Consider the following 14,981-nt stretch of genomic DNA (forward strand, 5'->3'; position numbering starts at 1 on the left):
ATCCTTTCTAAATTACATAGGATATTTGGTGATTACATGGAGGGGAGTGTGTCCTGTAGATTTTTAAATGTAAAACATAAGCAATTAAAAATGACATAAATTAAGACTAAAAATAGATATTTAACATGCAATTCCTGTGAATCTGTCATTGTTATTGCTTTGTGCTGATTATTTCATGGCAACCTCTGAGTTGTTTCCTGTTTTTATTGACATTTTACAGATCGGGAAACTGAACAACCAGGAACTTAGTTTATCCAGTTATCCTGGCAGTCTGATGCAGAACCCGATTTTAAACTCAGTTCACCTCTATCTAGAATCCAAAAACACACCCAATGAAATTTTCTTGTAAGAGCCACACAAACATACATTAAAAATTGCATACCTGTGTTTATTCATTAAGAAAGATATTAATGTTCTTGGGGTGGGTTTTTGGCTTAGGCAGGTCAGACACAACAACTGCATCTTATCTGAGAGTGCCCAGGCTCCAGTCTCCACTCTGCTCCCACCTCCAGCATCCTGTTAATGCGCATCCTGGGAGACAGAATGTGATGGTTGAAGTCCTTGGGTCCCTGCTACCCATAAGGGAGACCCAGGCTGAGTTCTGAGCTCCTGCCTTTGATCTGGGCCATTCCCAGCTATTGTGGGGATTTGGGGAGTGAACCAGTGGATGGGAGATCTCTCTGTGTCTATTTCTATCTTCCAGAAAATAGTAATTTTTAAAATGGGATGAATGGGTTTAATGTTAATTGTGAATTTTATACAATTTCTAGGATTGTCAACTGATTTTATAGAGAATTCACATGCAAGTTTTAGGGGAGCCAGCTGATAAGAACTGCAAGCGCCTCAAGGTTTTGTGCTGTTGCAAAATTCGGATCTGGTTCTGGCCTCTGGTGTGGATGGGTTGATTGACCCTGGGGGTCCAGGAGGGGAGGGAGTGTGGTCTATGTAGAAGAGGTTGAGGGGCTGGATTCTGGCTCTGAATGGGGCCAGCGGTGACCTAGTGGATATTTTCATTTCCTGATTTTTGAACTGGGTCTGGGGGGTAGGGAGCTGCAGAGATGGGGTGGGAGAGCAAGAATGTGAATGGGTACCAGGGAAAGTATAGGGTGATGCAGGTTTATACACAAATATTCTCCATTTCCTACGTCAAAGGATGACAGAATCAGTAGGACGCTGTAGTCTGGTTTAGATTGTAAATGTGTCTCTTTCTCCCTTCCTAAGGGTTTTATTCCTTCACGTTGATTCTGATTAACTTTTCCGTTGAATCGGTTAACTCATCACCTAGGAGATTTGTGTAGTAAAACAAAAGGTCCAGATGAGAAGTTTTCTCTGTTGTTACACCAGCCTCAGTTGTATACTGATTATAAAAGAATATAATTTTCTAATATAATGAATGTAGCTCAAAGATTAGTTTTGTATATTCTGTGCTTGAATCCTGTTTAAGCAGATTTAATATTCTTTTATATGGAAATAAAGGTTGAATAATTTGAGGACAATTGTGGGTCAGATTAAAAATTTAAGACGAGATACCTTCTCAGTAACTTTTACTTGGGCTCCCAAATCCTGAATCAATACTCAGACTTCCTGCCCTCTTCCATTTGTGAGCTAATTCAACCAGGAATTTACTGTCCCTCATATTCTTAAAAGCATTATGATGCATTGTTTCCAAAAATCCGTGAAAATGTTTGCTTTGGAAACTGTGGAAGTTTGTATTCCTAATTAGGTTAAATCTATGTTGCTGCCCTGTGGAGACACTGTCCTCATATGGTTGCCTAATATCCTGCTCTCTGCCTATGAAAAGGCAAGAAAACAAAGATGTCTACCAAGTCAATTGGAAGCATTTATCTTGCCGAGCTGAAGCCTGAGAAATTGTTTTATCCATGCCTCTCAGTTTGAGTGAGATGGAGTCTCCCTCATTGCACTCAGAGGCTTCTTTTGTGGTGTGTTTTTTTTTTTTTTTAAGATGTTTCTTGTAGCAGACAAACTAAAAAAGTGGAGTGAATCAATTGTTCAATAATAGAACTCTTGATAACTCATAGTCTATGGGCATTTTGAATTGCATACAGTTGTATATAAACATGAGACCAATCTATAAACTAGTGCAAATAAATCACCAAATTTTGACACATAAAAAATGAAGTTGCAACATCTGCAGTTTGTCACGTACGCAAAGGAGTTAAATACTATATCAGGGCTCTATGAATATACATCCTCAGTAAAAGTTAGAATAAATGCTAGATTCCCTTCTAATTGGTACTCAGAGGAAGGGATGCTGGTGTTTGTGAAGTTTGAAGGGACTCTTCATCTTTTCTGTAACTTCAGGCTTTTTACAACTTAATGAATTTTAATTCACATGTTTTAAGATACTTTTCTATTAAAGCGCTCAACATGAATAGCTTTCATCGTGCCTTATAGCTTTGATGACTGCTTTAGTGTGCCTGGGTGGATTCAGGGTTTTGCTGACACAATGCTAGGGACATTGAGTAACAGGAAGTTGTCATTTACTAAATTAAAAAAAAAAACTTTTTGCTATAAAATATTTCTTTTTATACTGATACTTGTTCTTCTGTTGACCTTCCCTGGCCCTTAAGAAATCGTGGAAATTTTAAGATAACAGTACAATGACTGTGGGCTGAAGCAAAGTTGGACCAAAGTCCACTTGGCAAAGTATCATGCTGTTTCTGTATTTATTTCTTTCAACTTTAACACCCACAGTTTATTGAGTGGGGCTGTGTATCAGAGCGGACGCTCAGAATCCTGTTTGGACACCGTTTAGGAAGGAAACAGCGTCTTTATGGGGACCCCTCCCCCCAGCCACCGGGCAGGGAAACCATCTTTCTGCATAAAACCTATTCAGCCCAGAGAGGTGGGGTGGCTGGGGAAGGAAGCCGGCCTCTCCCTTGTAATGTGGGATTGCTGTTTCCCTGTGACTTATTCAACTCGTTTCCACCGCTGTTTGTAGCTTGTGATGACAGTAATGGTCATTGAAAATAGGGCACAAATTTCATGCCCTCAAACTTCCTATGTTGCTTACGTTTTGGTTATTACAGTCCCAAGCAGAGCTTCCAGTAGCTCAGGTTTTGCAGATGTCCTGTTAGAGTTAATGGTGTACTTCTTAAGGGCCAGAAGTTTAATCAACACAAATACTGCTACTGTGTGTAATAAAAGCCTGGCTGCTATCAAATCTGAACAGAGAATGATTAAGTCAAGCTATTTAGCATGACTTAAAGAGCAGCCAGAGAGTTGCCAAAATGGTACTTAGAGGTGTTTGCCTGGGCATGTCTGATGCTGGGACCCGTGGGTAGATCTCTGTGTGGAACCAAGGTGACGTGCTGGCCTGGGGAGGGTGGCAGAGATCTGGCTTCTAAGAAGATTCCTCAGTGCTTTGTGCATTTTAATTGATTTTTTTTTTAACCTCAATGCTAGTGAGGCTGATTTAGTTTTTCATTCTGCATTGTTTCCTGGCTAGTGAAACAGTGACCATTTTGTTAACATATTTTTTATTCATTTCTTCAAAATGTTCTAATAATTTTGAAAAGTTGCAAAGAGAACACAGGAAGTTCCCACAAGTCCCTCGCAGGTCCCTCCTGATGTTGACGTCTCGCATTACCAGGAAACATTTGTCAGAACTGAAAACAGCCCACAGTGGCACCCAACAAGAACTGAGCTGGGATGTTTGTCTGGATGACACCCGTTTCTGCACTAAAATCATTTTCTTTCCCAGGATGCAATCCAGGGTACCGCACTACATTTAATCATCTTATCTCCTTAGTGTTCTGATTTACGACAATTTCCTGATCTTTCCTTTTCCCGTGACCTTGACAATCGCGCTTGGGCCAGAAATTTTTTGAATATGCATCAGTTTGGAGGAAATGAAAACATGTAATCTCCAGGATTTTTCAAGGAAAGGCCTGTGGCACAGTGCAGTCATGACTGTAGTCTAGTGCGTGAGTGATTTTTCTCCCAACACGTGCGTTTCAGCCTGGACATTCTTATCTTCCTATTACAAGCTGATGTGTAATGAATTTAGTAGCTTCTTAATATTTGTTGTATCTGTTATTCTACATTCTCAACTCTGCCCAAATTAATTTTGATTATTCAGCTTACACCCACATAGAAAACTTACACTAATAGGTATTTTATATTTTGTTTGTCACAGATTAGAGACGGACAGCCGAACTGTTATGTGCTGAAAAATAAAGATTTAGAGCAAGCTTTCAAAGGAGCAATTTACTTAGAGATGGACCTCATATATAATCCGGTAAGTCCAAGTGGGCCAACCCTCCCAAATCTTCAGTACCTAAAATAACAGTTGGCCAGAGACACTCCAATCAGGCTAAAATGTTCTGGCATCTTAACGTCAGAGGGAAGGAAGAGCAGTGCTTTAAAATCCATCAATAAAATTGGTGCTGTGCTTCCCAAATTTCAGAGTGCTAATCGTGTGAGCCAGAAGTGACTGTGTTTAATTCCTGGTGAATCTAAATATCAAGGAAAAAAGTTGAAGAAACAGAAGCAATTTTTATATAATCTATATATTGTATCAAATTTATATTAATATCTATATAGTAGCTATATGACCTATAATATATAATCTATGTGTAATATATATGACCTTAAATCATTTATATATAACCTATGTAGTAGAAGATATATAATAGATACGCACACAGGCAACGTGTAATGACCTGTGTGTATGTATCTCTGTGTCCCCAAGTTTCTGGCAATGCTAGAAGTCTGGGGGCTGTCTTCAGTGTACAGAGCTGTGGTTCCTTCCTTGTAAGTCTTCCCATTTCATTCATTCTCCCCTCAAGGAAGTCGTATGGGCAGGCTCCACTGTGTGCCTTCATCTACTGCTTTCTTCTGGCAAGCACCAGTCTCTGAAACCTGGCTTTAAGGGAAAAGAGCAGGAGAGCTGTACATAGAAAATATTTTGGTTAAGTGATTCTTCAGTGAACCAGCCAACCTGCAGGGATATTGTTTCCTGGAGGTTTTCTGCCGTCTGATGCACCGAACGAGTCGCCACATCCCTCTCACGCTTCAGTCTCCTCCCTGTCAGACGGGGCCACCATGGCTCCTGTCCTAGGGTTTCCAGGTCATTGGAAGGAGACGGGACTCTCTGCGGAAAGGTGTTTTTATAACCTGGACACTGATACTCACATACCAGTCACTACTGGTGAAAGAGTACTTCTGAGCACTGTGAGGGGAGCCGCAGAACTTGGGGACCTTGATCGCTGGGGTGGTTTAAAAACCTCCGAGGAGGTAGCACAGTGGACACAGCCCCGCCCCTGCCCCAGTGTGCCCTGCCAGGGCCTGTCCCCGGGAGTGATCCTGCTCACCCCTGGAGAGCACAGGAGAAGCCTGCACTTCTCCAGGTTGGAAGGTGTCTGTTTCCTCTTTGCTCCCACTCAGTAGGAGACAAGGAGGAAGCGGATAGGAATCCTGCCCATTAAACACCGCGTCTTTCTAGGTCAAGGCAAGCATCAGGACCTTCACCCCCAGAGAAAAGCGCTTTGTTGAAGACGGCCGCAAGCTGTCCAAAAAGGTAGGTGTGCACCAGGCTGGTGGGCTCAGCACCTAGGACACCTCCTTGTCATTGCTTGTGGCTTCTCCCCCTCCCTCCCTCTGCTCCTTGTCGCCCTGCTCTCCTGAGACAAGGACTTCACTCGCCCCAGTTAGAAGGGGAGGACTTAACAAGCCTGCTGGGTGAAGAAGTCGGGACCATCCACTTTGCCCCATCCTGCCCCGAGCTAGAGCTACCGTGGCTAATACCAAGGCGGCTCCCGTGCCCTGCTGGGTTTCTCTGGGTTTCCGTGCCTGCCTCCTCTCCTTTAATCTTAGCTGCTGCTGGCCCTGCCCTTTGAAGAGCAGGGAGGGGACAGGAGCTCCATCTGCGCTCGCTTCGGCGTTCACCCGCGGCAGCGCCTACCTGCCAGTGCTGTGCTGGCATGTCACCCCACGGTGAATCACTGCTGCTCCCCCGGCCCGTGCCCCTTAGTTCCCTTAGTTTCCTCAGTTCGTCAGGAAGTGAGGATCAGGGCCTGGAGGGGAAGTTGCACGTTCTTTCCCTGTGTCCTCTGCGTGAAGTCACTCTCCGTCCCTGTCAGACGCGGTCCAGGCTCTCACCCTGTACCTATTGTCCCCGTGCAGTTGTGCAACAGAGAACAGAGTGTCCCCTTTTCAACGCATTTATTACTTCCCCCACTTCCTTTGGGGTGAGCAGCTGTGGCGCCCATAAAGCAGATACGCATGAAGCCCCTGTGCCGTCCCTTCGTTTCCCGTGAACCGCTGGGCACGGCTTCTGAAGGGAAACTGCATGTGTTTTGCTTGGGTCTGCTGTAACATTGAGTGTGTAATAATTTTTTTTTTTTTTTGGGTAACCCAAGTAAGTGCTTATTTTTTTGGTTGTTGTTGTTGGTGTTGCCTTTCACTTTGTTTACTTGAAAGTTAAAACCAGAGTTGAGGCAGGTGGGGGAGCTGCTTTGCAAGCAACTTGAAATGAATCTGCTGTAGCACATTTGCAAAATATGTTCTCCACCGGCAGCAGCTTTGAGCCCTGAGAGCACCAGGGCACGTGCTGCTCAAACCCCCGGGGTGTCCTAGGACCCCCACCCCCCATGCCTCTTATAACGCTGGTCCCTCAAATTCTCACAGCGTTGACGCTTTTTGCTGATGACCAGACTTAGAGGTACTTGCTACATGACTGGCACTTTTTGAACCCCTCTAGTTCTCAACCTGAAAGTTTAGGACTAATATGAACACTAAATTGTAAGTGACAGACCTCGACACTTGTCCACAACTTGGCAGTGGGGTGACGGGATTCCCTCCCAGAACTGTCCTGTCCTGTGATCTCTGCAGCAGATGAGCTACAATAAATCTGTTTCTACTGTGAATCTATTCACTTGTTTCCAAAGTGGACAACATTCACCCTCCGTCTCCCCATGCCCATATACCACGTACACAAATTCACCCACACCCAATGCCTGGGTGCCATAGATTTCATCAGCTTCATTTTGTCCTGCACCTTGTTGAAACGGGCTATTCTTCATCAAATGAGCTATAAAAGGAATTGGGCTTTCTTTTCCTCTGTGGATAACAGTATTTTTTTAAAAAGTGATTTCAAAGTATCAGAACTTTTCCTTTTGACTTAGTTTTTAATTGGCAGATACACAGCATAGATTAAGCTAGCTGACCTTAAGGGAATATTTGGAATATTTAAACGCAGTTCCTTGTTTTCTGTTTTGCGACACCAGATCTTATCGAGAGATGTGGACCGCGTGAAGAGGATCACCGTGGCGATATGGAACACGGTCCAGTTCCTCAAGAGCTGCTTCCAGTGGGAATCCACGTCAAGAAGTGCAGTAGCATTTGTGGTAAGCCTCCTTCCAAAGGTCAGGTTATTCGCTGCTTATTTGTGTGGTTTTATCTTCCTAAAATATGTTATGACATGAGTGATGGTGTAGTGGTTGTCATTCTAAGATTTGACCTAAGTCAAATCTGTCTTTAGAATCCTTCAGTTTCCCAAATTCTACTCACCTCCCACTTGTGAGTTTAAGGGCGCTGGTCAGGCCTACTCTGCACACCTAGATGTCTCTCTAGTCCTCTTAGCCAGATTTGTACAGTTTCATTATGTGCCAGGAATGAGTACATTATTGCTTGATCAGTCTGGTTTTAAACAAATCATCCACAAACATTGATGTTCAGAACACTTAGTAATATCAGACCACTTGGGCATAAATGATCATCCTGTATTGCAATAGGAAGCAGACTGTCTTCTGTATGTGACATTCTTAGATAACACTGGCTCATGCTTGTGGACATAATATAGTCTCAGAGATCTGAAAACTACCAGAGTCTACCACGGAGAGTCCAGGAGTCTTGGAAGGACTTCAGGGTTGGCACAGTGCCCTTGCTTCACATAGCCCGCCTCCTCCCTCCTCTGTCCTTGATCAGATCGATAATGTCAGCCACAGGAGGAGAAACCACATCTCCCGGCTGCAAACTCTCCATTTGTTGGTGTCCCACTACTTTCTGTGCTGTACAGAGGTCACTGTAGGGACCCCTACAAGGTTTGAGTGGTCTGAGAGTGGACACGGCCACAATCTTTGGAAGCTCTGGTTTCTGCATTTCACGTGTGCCTTTCGTCTACTGTTGTCAGCACATCCCCAGTGTCTACGCTGTAGCTGCAGCCTCACAAACGCTACTACAGATATCAGCTAACAGTGTCATTGTTTCCAGATCACTCCTACCTTTTTTATGCAATCAACTATATCAGACCCCCAAGAGGCATTTTCTTGGCCAGTGGGGAACATTTTGTTTGGGTTTATTTCAGTTTTCCCTGGCTTCAGGATACAGAGGGCCTATGCCAGCTGCAGATTTGATCTCTAGTGGACATTTTGTGCCGTCTGAAATTGCTGAAACATTTGGCCTTGATAAAAGGACTTGTTTCCTCCGTTTACTTGTCCACTTCCCTCTCACATTCTCCTCTGCCAGTGGCTTCATGGTGTTTGATTCTGTCGCCTCCCCAGCTCTGCTTCCCACTTGAATTCCCTTTCAAAGCTTCCATGGAATGTTCTGGGTCATTCTGGGAGGAGAGGAAAGTGGACACAATCGGTGTCGTCTTCCAGGCCGCAGGCTGGCCAGCCGCTGCAGGGGAAGAGGATTTCCGCCTTCTGGAATTGCATTTCTGGTGCTGTGCTTTCAGAAAAACAGGTCTGTTGCCCTGGATTCTGCAGGGGATGACAGACATGATGAATGGGCTGCCGGGCTGATCTGGAGAGATCAGAACAAATGCATAGGAATAGGTTGCCTAATCCAGAGGACTTCTAGATGGGTAGGGAGCCTTGGCAGGGGGTTGCGGAGGGCTTCCCTGCTGCCACCATGAGCCTGAGCCTGCTGCCAAGCTGGCAAATGTGGGCTGCCTTGGTGGCTGTTGGCTGTTCTTCAGTGAGAACACCAGCTCTAGCTGCCCTTCTGTGTGCGTAGTGAGTTTCAAGTGGGGTGTCTGCTAAAGTCTGAGTTTTAGGGATACGTGAGACCGTGGGGGACTTGTGTGTATATGGCGCACGTCCCACTGGACATCGCTGAAGAACATGCAGAGAGTCACCTTGGAGTTCCGTGCACATAAACTCTGTCTTTTGCTTGTCCTGATTGGGGTGGAACCTTTTTGCTTTTGTAACTTCTCAGCTTGAATTTGAAGCTCAGTAACACCTCTGTTGACCAGACCTGGTGAATCTCTGAGATACTGCGGACACTAAAGGACAGGTGTTTTTCCTTCCTAAGTTGTCGAGTAATTGTATTAAAAATCATTTTTGTTACTACTGTCATAAATAATAGTTCTGCTATTAAAGCAAGGGACTATACAGAAAATGACTTTTTAAGACAAACTTTAAAAAATGCATTTTAGCTCCCTGCCCTTTTGTGTTTTTTTCTTTTTTCTTTTTAACAACATGTGGGTAGCCAAATCTTACTTTTGGTTGGGAAGACCATTGCTTTCATGGACCTTGCCTGCAGCCTTCTCAGCTGTGGGGAGGGTAGTTCCTGGTATTGCCCACCTGGAGGCTGCTCCTGGTGGCAGTGCTGTGCCCCTGAGACTGGGGACTCCGCGATGAGTTGTCCTGCTACAGGGTGTTGGCTGTGCAGGTGACCTGAGCCAGACAGAAGTAGGAAGGCCATAAAGCAGATCCCCAGCCTATTGCCTCCCTTAACCATGGCAGTGCCCTGAGTGCTGATGGTGACCCCAAGAGCCTCATGTTCTCCTGTGACCTGTAGAGACTAGAACCTGCTCCTGGCCTTTCTCCATCAATGGGACACTTGGTTTGTGCTCCATCTGCTCATTGTGACCGTAGAAGGGGGACAAATCTGTGATGCTTTCAAACAAAATGGTAGGCCAGGAGTTCTTTAAACATCCAGCCTCGTTTGAAGACTTTCACCTCTCTTCCAACTTGGGACAAGTGATATTCAACATTCACTGCACGGTTATGAAATGAACCCCTAGAAGTACGGGCAGTGGTGCCGCTACCCCACAATTAAGATAGAACTGAAGAAACCATCTATTCTTCCTTTTACTTGTGAGAAAACATAAAATAGTCTGTTAACTTCAAGTTCTTGTGTCTAGTTCCCAAAAACTCAAAGTATGTACTTTGTAGGAAGCTATTATATTCTGACTGTTAATTTTCAGACTTTATGGGAGCAAACCATACATTTTCCAAGGATGCCTGTGTAGGTGTGTTTGAACTTAGCATATCTTGTTGAAGACAACAGTTAAAAGCAGCTTTCTAAGATCAGGGTCCACATGGTGTCTACTTGGAAGGGGTGGATAAACTTGAACAGTGGTTTCTGTCCAAGCAGAGCTATGTGTGACAATGTTCTCAACACTCAGAGAAGGAAGTTATCTCCCAGGCGCTGACACTTGCATACCTTTGAATTATTTGTAAGAAATTAAATTTTGGCTTTTTTTTAAATAACAATGGTCAAACTACTGCATTTCATGTTTCTGAAGGCTAACTTTTGGGAGGACGGATATAAAAATGTATCTCATCCTATCTTTTGAATCTTTCTCCTTTCCCTATGTTCCCTGAATATTTTATTGTATTGTATTTTTCTAAGTTTTAATCAACAATTTGTACTAAATTAAGCATCTTTTTTGTCCCTCAAAAAGTCATATTCTTTCCCAGTTGGAAGATACATTGATATAAGGTTCCAGTTTATTAACAGGGGCCAAATGCAACTTCCACACCTTGGATAGAAGGAAGTACATCCGTCTCCCTCCCTGTGACTTGATTTGTGACTATTCCTGGTGTCTCTGCACATGGGCAAGTTCATTTCCAAGCAGACTTCGAGGCCTAGGGACGTCATAAGCCCTTGTTGTTTCAGCACCTGCTGTGTGTCAGACAGTGTCTCGAGCATTTGACAAATGTTAATTCATCTGGTTCTCACAACAACCTGCTGATGTGGGTGTTGGGTGCTACTTTGTTCTTGCAGATGGGGAAAAGTGAGCCTATAGAGGTGAAGTAAGGGGTCAGAGCTCATAGGTTTTCAAGAGCCAAAACCGATTTTATCCCAGGCCATCTGGTCTTAGAATCCGCATGCTTAACCATCGGGCTGTATTGTCTCTCAGGCCCCAAATGACACACTTGTCCTTTTATTTAGATAATGCCTCTAGGAGCAACCATATGGATCATTTTAAATATGTGTTTGGGTGCTGTTTGTGGGAGGTGAGTCTTGTCCAGGATGCATTAGGGGAAACCTGCTTATTGAGTGAGTGGGGCTAACAGTCCTGTGCAGTCAAGTGTAGCTTCCATGTTTTATTCAAGATGATGGGGCCAAGAGAAGAGAAGGCAGGAAGGTCAGCACCGTCACTGAGAGGTGCTCCATCCCTGGGAATCACATGCATGTGACATCCTGGAGACCCAGCTCCTTGGTCTAGCAGCCCTGAGTAGCACGTGCTAGACTGGTTCCCAGATAGAATACTCATTTCGGGGGGATGTTCTCAGATAATGTACAAGACTTTTCAAGGGAAGGAAGTGGAAGCTGGAAACAACTCACAGAAGGTGTCAGGGAAGAAGCTGTACTGTCCAGACTTTTCTCTAAGAGTCCCCAGTTGTTCAAAATGAAGAATAGGGGTAGGAGAGAGCCATCATCTACACCCATACATTCCTTTAATTAAAATATCTTAAAACAATAGCTGTCAAAGAGATAGGCACAGATTTCTAGTGGAGTAGTTCTCGATTCTGTATCCCTAACGTCTCACTGAAAATACATTATTTGATAGGAATGAAGATAGATAAACTTGTTTTGAAAAGATAATTTTGCATGTTACATTTGTATTTTAGATCCAATCTTGTGTTAAGGATTCAGTTTTGTTTTGCTGTTGTGTGCTTATGTTTTATGAATACAAGTATTGTCTATACAAGAACGAAAGATATATGGTAATATGAAAATATTCTGCTTATAATGAAGCAGACTTTTCTTGATAAATGGTATCACCCGAAGGTTACTTTAAATAGCGGTGATCTCGTGCATCTGAAATAGGATTGTATTGATGCGCGTTGTTTTTCACCCATCTTTCAGGCACACACCTACTACATCAAAGAGGGCAAGTCTGTGGGGCATTGATGGATTCCTTGTTTTATTAAATTTTTACTTGGACGTTTGAAGTTAAAAAGTAATCTAAATCTACCATATATCAATGGGTATCTTCATAATGCTATGATTTTAACATCTGTGGCTTTTGTTCCTGAATTTTTTTGAGTATAGGAAAATGAAGAATTTATTCTTCAGAGTTGACAGATTCTGCAATATAGTAAATAATTTAAGACATCAGTCAACCTCCCTCTTCTATGAAGTACAAGCTGCTCTACACTTTGTGAGATCTCATGTTGACTAAATACCAAATTCTGAGATTTTGGAAACTCTAGAATATTGAGAAATGTGAAAGAGTTACATGTTGCCCTTAGCAGCTGCTGTCTTGGAACCTATTCTGCACATGCACACACACACACACACATACATACACACACAAGCAGAGGCAACTGGGTAATGAAGAGTTGCCGTGTAAACATTTGGGAGATCAGTTTGGTTCCGTTGGTGATCTCCCGTGGCCCACACATCACTCAGAGTTGTTTTGCTTTGGTGCAGATGACAAATGCAGCGGCAGTGTTTTCTTGGTATTGGGCTCTGCACACAGTGCTGACATGTTTTGAGGCTTTGAATGTTTATGTACTTGTCTAACACGTATACTTTGAGTTATCTCACCAGCATATTCACACTTAGACACTTCTGTGTTTGAGTCTGCTCTTTCAGTGGTCCGAACATCCGCCACAAGTCACAGTGGGATCTGAACAGCAGGCCTTGTTTTCCACGTCTACAGTGGAGCTTGGAGATTCACGATATTCCTGCAAAGCCAAGGAAAAGAAAGCTCCAATAACAATAAGCGTTTTACATGAAGGGAGGATTTTTCCGAGACATCCTAAATATGTCTGCAAACATGCATGCACTCATACACACATGTATGCAAAATGGAAGCATATTTTACATAAAATGCTTAAAATATTTGCATTTATTATGTGAAATGCTTAAAAATCCTTGACATTTTAGAACTTAACATTTATAAGCTGATTTCCCACCTCTTCCTTTTCCTGGAAGACTACATAAAATAGTTCCAAAAATATTTTAAAGTTTTCTTCAGCATTTTTTTTATAAGAACAATCCATCATTGCACATTGTGATGATAATTTTAACAACATAATTGTACCTTCTATTGACAGCTTCTCAGGCATTAACTAATTATGCCATTTAATAAAATTACAGTAATTGCATTAAAAAGATTATCTGTTGAGGATGTAAAAGGACACTATTCACTATTTTAGCATATTTTCATGTTTATATTTTCAATTTTATAATTGAATTGCGTTTCCAGACAGAATGGAAGCTAACACCGAGTGGAATCACTTGGTATTTTGGGGCACTGCAGTTGTGAATCGTGAACACTAGATCTCCATTGTGTTATGCCCATGCAGCGTGGACTGGCACGTTCCCACAGCCCCGTTGCACAGTGAGGGGGCGGGATCCCGGTGCAAGCCCTGTGGCAGGGACCCTGTCACTGCCAGCACAGCTGCAAGTGCGGGTTTCCTGCCTTCTGAGTTTTCTAGTTAGGAGTTTCAGTCTTGCGCACATTCTGTGAGTTCTCTCTTGTTCATCCACTCTCCAGAGATATCCTCCTACTCACTTGACCTTGATTTTAGGATCTCGCACCTTGGAGGGAGAGGAGACTCAGGAGGTCACACAGCTAGTGCTGGGTGTTTGTCTCCAAGCTCCACCCTCCAGCTCCCTCCTCCCTTGCCACAGCCAGTGATGGTCCAGGGCATCGGGTGCTTTGGGGGTGCTGAGGCACAGGTGGGATTTTCCTACTTAGCCATCAGCATGTTTCCAGCTTGCTCCCCTGTTTGCCTTCCTCCTCCCCTTCTCTGACCCCGCCCACCCTTCTTCCCACACCCTCCTTCCGCCTTGCTGTCATGATTATTAAATCATATCAAACAAACTTGCTCTTTGGGATCAAATTAGATAATAAGCATGCAAGTATTTTTAAAATAGGAAAAGAGCTACAGGTGTGAGGAATTAACTATCAGTGGGTGATGACGTTGCGCTTCTGATTCAGAGAAAGGCATATACACAGTCATCCATATACAAACATGCATACATCATGCAGGCACATGCATGCACACACACACACATGTCTGGTTGCAAAGGACGCATTGTGTGAGGACTTGTTTGACCACAGTGTGGGAATGCAAACCTCTGTAGTCTGTGTGGTGGATCTTCAAAGATCGGTCATTTTCAAAGCTGATTACTGTGTGTGTGAAGCCACCGAATGCCCAAGCCTGGAGTTGTACCTTCAAGGCTCCGCCAGAACTCTTCATGCTTGATCTAATAAATTAAGTTCTTCCCATCAGAAGTAGGATACATTTCATCTTGATGACTTCAGACTTTGAGTTAATGTCATGTGAAAGACGCAGGCGGTGTAACACAGCTCTGTGACTGAGGGTTGATTTAGTGCATTGGGAGCTGCTGAGTGGCAAAGAGCCAGTCCCTCCTCGCTGCTTAGGATGGTGTTGGATGAGCAACAGGCAGATGTCTCTAGGAAGAATGCTGGAATCAATACAGACAGCAGTTACCAGAAGTTGTCTTCTCCCTCCAACCCTGCCTGTATCCCACCGTGTATTCTGGGTGAAATCCAGAGACAGCCTTGCGGCTTCATCATAACCCTAAGATGCATTTTCCTTGCCTTTCCTGACCTGCCCATCCAGGGTGCTGCTAACAGCCTCATAGCCAGGAGGCGTCCAGTGGTGGGAGGGCAGGCAGCGGATGGAGAGAACTGACACATCTGTCGCCATTGTGAACAACTCCTGTTAATTGGCTGTTTTATTTTTGACCCTTGCAGAACCGAATGCTTTTCCTCCCTTTCCATCTGTTTTTATATGGGA

General features: G+C 43.7%; 1 protein-coding gene across 6 annotated transcripts in view; it reads left to right on the top strand.

Moving 5' to 3' along the window:
- MCTP2 (multiple C2 and transmembrane domain containing 2) overlaps positions 1-14,981 on the top strand; it is a 249,464-nt gene that overhangs the window by 159,151 nt on the left and 75,332 nt on the right. For all 6 annotated transcript variants that reach the window (XM_017350418.3, XM_051822987.2, XM_070053489.1 and 3 more), the window contains 3 exons: positions 4,160-4,261; positions 5,468-5,542; positions 7,251-7,370. In XM_017350418.3, the coding sequence (XP_017205907.2) occupies positions 4,160-4,261; positions 5,468-5,542; positions 7,251-7,370 (297 nt within the window). The remainder of the gene's footprint in view (positions 1-4,159; positions 4,262-5,467; positions 5,543-7,250; positions 7,371-14,981) is intronic.

This window comes from Oryctolagus cuniculus, chromosome 12 (genome assembly GCF_964237555.1).
Source record: "Oryctolagus cuniculus chromosome 12, mOryCun1.1, whole genome shotgun sequence".
NCBI lineage: Eukaryota > Metazoa > Chordata > Mammalia > Lagomorpha > Leporidae > Oryctolagus > Oryctolagus cuniculus.